The 7,687-nt window shown below is 41.7% G+C and overlaps 1 protein-coding gene across 1 annotated transcript in view; it reads left to right on the top strand.

Annotated features, from left to right (window-relative positions):
• The first annotated feature begins 567 nt into the window (after positions 1–567).
• Positions 568–7,687, top strand: part of CPNE4 (copine IV) — a 128,908-nt gene continuing 121,788 nt past the window's right edge. Inside the window, exons 1-2 of the mRNA XM_015413840.1 lie at positions 568–573; positions 829–1,008. Coding sequence (XP_015269326.1) covers positions 568–573; positions 829–1,008 — 186 coding nt within the window. The remainder of the gene's footprint in view (positions 574–828; positions 1,009–7,687) is intronic.

Raw genomic sequence — 7,687 nt, 5'->3', positions numbered from 1 at the left:
CTTGGTTGTTATAACAGCGTCTGTTTATCCTGGGACAAGTGTGGAGCAAAACTGGGGTGACCTCAATGTCATGTGGAAACAAAAAATACCTTGAGATAATTACAGGGGTGAACTCGAGTGTGGTGTAGAATGTAAGTTCGGGGACAGAGTTGAACCAGGATTTAAGGTCTAGCGCGGAATCACCCGGGGTTGCCATTTTTGGCAGCAGCCCCATGTTCATCATTGCATCTTGTTCTGCTTTACCTGCTTTTGCAATCTATTGAACTAGAATTAGTTGCAAACAAATCCTGTCCTGTTACTGTAGTTACAACTATCTTTTGTCCATAGTACCTTTCATTGGAAACAGTTCACATATTCATCAGCAAGTCAGCCAGAAACAATCTGTCAAGGAATGCATGTATAAATCAATCCTCAACCTGACATTTTCCCCACATCCCAAATGTTCAGATAATTGTTGTTGCTTATATCCTTTTCTGTCCACACATCAGTTCAACTGATTCTCTTTATTACATAGTCAACTGACCTCTTCCAGTAATAAAATACAGTCATTGTATGCACAAACCTCATATGGATGTGAGTTTCACCTCTAATATAATTGCCTATTTCCTTTGAAAAATCTGAATATATTCTACCCTTCTAAAGCCGTTAAAATGATTTTATCCTGGTAGCTTATTTTATTTTAAAAGGCATTTTTAAAAAACTGTAATAATATTAAATAACCATTTATAACTCTCATTGTATTGGCTGTGGAAGTTTTTTTAAAAAATTCATTTTGCTTTGTTTTAAGTAGAATGGAAGCTCATTGCTGTAAACTCTCTCAATTGACAGGTTGACAGGACAGAAGTGATTCGGACTTGCATAAATCCCATCTTCTCAAAGCTTTTCACAGTGGACTTTTACTTTGAAGAGGTTCAGCGGCTACGATTTGAAGTGCATGACATCAGCAGCAGTCACAATGGGCTGAAAGATGCAGACTTTCTTGGTGGCATGGAATGCACTCTTGGGCAGGTAAAAATCTCAGCTCTCTTTTCTGCATCCTTTGCTTGGGTAAATCAGGCACTCATGGCAACATCTGAATATGTTTTCTTTCTCTTTTTCTTTATGACATGTGAGTGAGATATGGTCTACTATGTATGAATTAATGACTAAAAGGCTTTGACCTTTTCTGCATGCTTGCCTTACTCCTAATTTTCTTGACAGTTGGTCCACAAGCATTGGAATCAGTTTGGGGATGGCTGTTCATTGCATTTGTCCTCCCTGTGCATTTTTACAGTTGTGGAGTCAGTTTATTTTTTTTTAAGTAAGTCTTTAGCCTGTCCCCTCATGGAGATATGGTTTTTTCCTTGTATCTTGAGGAGAGAAAAAACTAGAGACTTACTTTATTTAAAAAAATAAGAACTGGGAATTCAGAGAACCCACATAAACTATCATTACAACACTACATCAGTATATTGATATTTTAGGGCTGTTTTTAATGTTTTTAAACATCAAAATGCTTAATGTTTTAAAACATCTTCAGGGCAGGGGAGAGGGAGTGGTTTGAGGATGACAATAGACCAGTCATTGAAAAGTGGGCTAGAGATGGGTGGGAATGGATGGAACAAAGAAAACCAACAGAAACATTATGCTTGAGGGAAAAGCCAATTCAAAATTGCCTTCCAGAAAAAGACTGAGGTAAAATTGGTTCCAAAACGACCAGAAAAAAACAGGGAATAACAAAAAAATACCTAAGTGAAAACTATAGACACAAAAATGAGTGCGGAAATTGGAAGATAAAAAGAAACAATATGGGGCTAGAACCAACAGAAAAAAACAATGTGGAAAAGTCCTTGTTCACAGAACTGTCTAGGCCTGTGGTGACCTCAGTTCTAAGTCTAGAAGCACTCAGTCTGGCAAACAGTGTTGTTATATGCAGTCTAAGAACAGAGGTGCCTCGGATGTGTATCATTGTGAACGTTTCCCACCTTCCAGTCTAAACCCAGTCCATACTGAAATAGTTGAGTGTAAAGATAAAAACCTGCCTTCCACCACTTACCTCTCCTATATGGGCTTAGATGCTGCACTCAGCTTAGAGGAATGCTCTCTGAGGTCGTGGCTCATAAAATGGCAATCTTTGACAAAGTAGTGAGGTGCCTTTATGAGCATGGCAGTAATGCTGAAGATCTAGGTTGACTGAAAACAGAAAAAATAATATAGATATCTGGGCTGGGGGATCAGCAAATTCAAGCAGTCAAAATAATACCAAACATCTCTCCTTATATATAATTCTGTTTTGGTCATGGACTCCCCTGAACATTCCAACATGCTTCCAAATCAGTTGGCTCTGTGATCTGTCATTTAGAGGGTTTCCCTATCCACTGGCTGCATTGCCTGAGTCCTGCCTCCAACATTCTAAACAGTTTGCTGTTCCTCCCACCCCATAGCCAGTCAGAACACAGAGGTCATTTGCATATGTGGCCTGATTGGCCTTTGCCTCGGAACACAAAGGTCATTTGCATATGCGGCCTCGTTGGCCTTTGCCTCTAACATTCTAAACAGTTTGCTGTTGCTGTTTTGAGGTAAAATACATTTCCCCTTAGTGGCTATTCGGAGAAACCATTGTTGCCAATTTCCAAGTGAGGGCTGAAGATCACTCAGAATTACAACTGCTTTCCAGATGGCAGAAATCAGTTCCCCTGGAGAAAATGGTGGACCCTGTGTCCTTATATCCTGCTGACATGGCCCCTGTATGACAGCCAATGTGACGTAGCAGTCAGGGCTTCAGAGCACAGTAGAGGCTGCAGGTGGGTGGGTGAAAAGCTGAAGAGTGAGGGGAAAATAAAGGTAGGTTGATGGTTGGCTGGGAATGAGATAGGGTTGCCAACTCCAGCTGGGAAATTCCTGGGATTTGAGGGATGGAGCGTGAGGAGAGTGAGGTTTCAGGAGGAGTGGGACCTCAGACAGGTATATGTCATAGACTCCACCCTCCAAACCAGCCATTCCCTCCTGGGGAACCATTGTTGCCAATCTCCAGGTGAGGGTTGGAGATCACGCAAAATTACAACTGTTCTTCAGGTAGCAGAGATCAGTTCCTCTGGAGAAAATGGTGGACGTGGTGTCATTATACCCTGCTGAGGTCACCACAGCAAATTGACACTGAGTGCTCAAGGCCAGGGCACCCGCCCAGAGCCTCTTTCTAGAGCTCTTTGTATTTATTTCCACAATGGGCCTTTTTCCTAGTTTCATATAAAACCCAACACTAGGAAGACAACTGAATGAGTATGTCACTCTTAAGTACCTGAACATTGAGCGAATTGCTCCAGACATGGGGAATGCAAGAATTAAGAGAGCTGGCTGTAGCTCCTGATCTTTGCACATCAAAGCAGAGGTCCAAACCAAGCCACGGGTCTAAAATGTCAACAGAATCTATGATCCAACCATCTGCCAAATTTTGTTGATTTTGCATGAAGCAAACTTACTTATAAGCAAATTCATTGACAGATCTTGGGTTATTAAAGACATCGTTGAGCCTAGTTTTAAACTTAGTTTGTCCAACTTTGGGATATTTCTGGTTTGTTTGTTTGGTGTGTTTTTTTTTTTTTTGCAAATATGCCATTTCAGTTTGAAAACTGCACTTTCTGACATGGGTTATCACAGCTTGAAGTGAAATTGCAGCTGTCTTTTCCCCAATTATACTAAAATTCATTGTTACCATTAAAATTGGTTCCTGTATTTGAGTATACATGGTATTATATTAAAAACAAAACAAAAAGGAAAAACTACCAAAGAAAATAGATGGACAAAAATGCTCACAATGTATATGTATGAAAATGAAATAGTTGCACAGCCATAGACAAAATGACCTTTAAACCAAGAATTCTAGTTCAGCTGGTTTGTGAAATAAATGTGTGAAGCTCTGCATTGGTACAAAATGCAGGGAAGATTGCCAGTGCTTAGCCCAACCATGGCTTTAAATTGATTCTGCCTCTATAATAACACACAGCTGGGTGATCTGAAGGGCAGTTTTATATGTACCCATAGCCAAGAATAAATTAATAATAACAATGATAATAATGGCAATGGAATGTAGGTACTAAAATGCAACCCTGGGAATCTGTTCATTTAAAACTTTTCTCCAAAAGATAATGGGAATGCAGTGGAATCCCTTATAGCAGGCAGTGTCCATATGTCAATGTTTTTCAAAATTACTGCATTAAATAGAATAGAAGTTTGTCTAATTTCATATATTTGTTATGAATTAACTGCAAGAGTGAAATGAGATGACTGTCTGCAGGTCTAAAATTTTTAGATACAGAATGGATTCCTGACTGTTATTGAACGGTCAGATATCACTGAACAGGTAGGGAAGAATATGCAGAATTCAGTCTGGATTTATTTATAGCCAATCAGATAAGAGAACAGTATAACAAAAGCTGTCTTTTCATACAGACAAAACTGATGTGCTGGAAAGCATGGTAATGCAAAGGCAGGAACATATTACTGTAATTTCTCAGTAATGTGACAGCTTAGTTCAGACATAATATGAAACCATGGTTTAATTAAGCTAACTATGGGGCACTTTCACACATGCTGAATAACACAGTCTACTTCAGTGACTGTTTGGAAGTCGATTTTGCCATTTCACACTGTAAAATTCAGTTGCAAAGTGGATTGAAAGTGCATTATTTAGTGTGTGTGTGAAAGCACCATATGGTTAACCTGATTGTTTGCATGCACCCAGTCCACTAACTATAATCTGATAGGGTCTGTGAAACTATGGTTTGAAGTTGGTTCATTAATTGCAGTTAGTCTGACTATGGTTTTGAATAATGTAGGAGCATAGACATCCTGACTTAATCTTGGTTTAATACAGGTGTAACAGGGCTCTTTTTGTAGAAAAAGCCCAGCAGGGACTCATTAGCATAACAGGCCACACCCAACAGCAGAAACTCATTAGGATTGGCTACATTAGGGGTGTGTGCAGGTCTCTTTTTGTAGAAAAAGCCCAGCAGGGACTCATTAGCATAACAGGCCACACCCAACAGCAGAAACTCATTAGGATTGGCTACATTAGGGGTGTGTGCAGGTCTCTTTTTGTAGAAAAAGCCCAGCAGGGACTCATTAGCATAACAGGCCACACCCAACAGCAGAAACTCATTAGCATATCAGGCCACACCCCGATAGCACAGCTCATTAGCACATTAAGCCGCACCCCCATGTTACCAGAAGAGTGGTCATCCAGCCACACCCACCTTTTGCTTCTTATTCTGCTTACCTTGTTTGTTGTCAACCCAGGGCTTTTTTTGTAGCAGGAACTCCTTTGCATGTTAGGCCACACATCCCTAATGCAGCCAATCCTAATGAGTTTCTGCTGTTGGGTGGGGTCTATTATGCTAATGAGGTTCCTGCTGGGCGTGACGAACTTGGGAGCCAGCCGGAACTCCATTCCTGTGCGTTCCTGCCCAAAAATAGCTTTGGGTGTGCAAAATTGGGGGGAATGCTACTGTGAGCATCATGTTTCCTGTTATTTACAATATGATTCCAGCAATTCAGGGATCACATCATGAATGTGATGGCTTCATGTGACTGATAAGGGCAGATTAAAACAATCATTTGATCTTGATGCAAATGGGTCGAGGAAGGGTTTGCATCAGCTTGTTGATAAAGCAACCAGGCCAACACCTTCCCTGCTTCTCTTCAGTGAGAATGAGGGCCCTGACCTGACTTTCTTTGCTGCTACTGACAGCATTCTGTAACCAGATTTGAGTGGCCTTGTGGCACTGTGATAGCATCACAATTATGACATGATCCCTGCTTGGCTGCATTCATAAATAGTGCATGTACCCAAATGGCAGCAGTAACAGCATTAAGGAGGGAACTAATTGGCTAGAAACAAGTACCACCACAAGCATCATCCCAAAAGTATATTTGGAGATTCTATTAGTGGAATACAATGTTTTATTTTTGTCACTAGCCAGGCCAGGAATGGCACAGGGCACACTGTCAGAGCACAGAGTGAGTAAGATAAGAGCACCAACTCAAGAAGTGTATTCAAGGTCCTGTTCAAGGATAAGCATAGAGTCAGGAATCTAGTCCAAGAGTCAGTCTGTCCGGCAGGGTCTGATAATCCAAGAGTTACTCACAAGCAGTTTCAGGAGCAAGACAAAGGCAGAGTCAGGAAATGGTGTGAAGAGTCACAGGGTTGAGGCAGGGCCCAATGCAGTGGTTGCCGAGTCAGAAGAATTTCAACTTGTTGCTTCCACACCTAACATCCTCCCTTGGCTGGTTTTTATAGCCACATGCTTAAGGGTCATGATTGCAGCCAGCTGCTCAGAAGTAATCCTGCAACTACTCAAGCAGCTGGCATTGGGCCAGGAGGCATGTACTTTGTTGTCTCTCCTGTAGTTCTGTTCATAGCCTCTTTCTGCGGTGCTGTAAGGGTGTGGGAGATACTGTAGGGCTGGAAACAATCAACTGAGTTTCACCTGTTGAATCAGTGCTGGAGGGTGTCGTTGGTTCTGCACCTAAAAGCAGAATAGAACCAGAGAGAATCACGGTAATGAACCAGAATAATGGTAAAAAAAGACCGTGACCGTAATATATTAAACCACAATTTTACTAATATGGAAAAAATTGTAATAATAAATAATCTATACAACAAATCATTTAGACAATATGAACCAATATGCTGGGAGCATCCTCAGCCTCATGATGCTCCAGAACAATTTGCCTCATTGCTCCCAATTCACAGTATGAGAGGGGGGGGGAGATATAGCAAGCTATGAACTAAATCAGGATTTTAGAAGAAGAGTTGGTTTTTATACTTCATTTTACTGTAAGGAGTCTCAAAGTGGATTACAATCTCCTTCTCTTCCTCTCCCCACAGCAGACACCCTGTGGGATGGGTGGAGCTGAGAGAATTCTGAGAGAGCTGTGACTGACTCAAGATCACACAGCTGGCTGCATGTGGAGGAGTGGGGAATCAAACCCCATTCTCCTGAGTAGAGTCCGCCGCTCTTAACCACTACACCACACTGGCTCTCAAGTGTGGCTCTCTTAAGCCACCAAAACGGTACACCTGATTCTGAAATCAGAAAACGTAGGAAGCATCCACATAGTCAGTATTTATTTTTAGTTCTGTTAAGTCCATTTTTCTCTTGCATTCTGGCAAGATAGGTGACAAACTTGGATGTCCTGATGGGCCCATTTAAAGAGTCCTGCCATGCAAGGGTGTAGACTTTCCAATTTCCCGGGGGGGGCTGGGGCTGGGCCAGAGGCATTGCTTTGCTAGGAGCAAGGGTGGCTCCCGGGGGAGGCTGTGTGACATCATAGGGAGGAGTCAGTGACGTCACAAACCATTTTCACTATCTATGGAGGTGGAGCCATGTGGGATTTAGGAAGGGGCTCTCCAGAAATTTAGGGGGTCTGAGAACCTGTTGTCCTCCCCACCAGCCATGCCCCTAGGCTGGACTAAACCCTGGAAAAGGTGGGAGTTGGCCAGTGGTTATAGTGATATCTCAGCGGTCTTCTGCTGTGTCCTTTATTTAAATTCACTTTTAGAACAGTCACTTTAAGTTCTGCAAATATACATACCATGTGCATAAGACGAGCAAATGGTCACAAAGTCGAAAGTAAGAAGGGCAACACAGGAGTCTTGTTTCTGCCTTATTCATAAGGGTGACTTTGTACTGAAATTTACTAAATTATG

This window comes from Gekko japonicus, unplaced genomic scaffold (assembly GCF_001447785.1).
Source record: "Gekko japonicus isolate JY-2015 unplaced genomic scaffold, Gekko_japonicus_V1.1 scaffold981, whole genome shotgun sequence".
NCBI classification, from domain to species: domain Eukaryota; kingdom Metazoa; phylum Chordata; class Lepidosauria; order Squamata; family Gekkonidae; genus Gekko; species Gekko japonicus.
The sequence above is the reverse complement of the archived record's forward strand: the minus strand, read 5'-3'. Positions and strand labels throughout refer to the sequence as shown.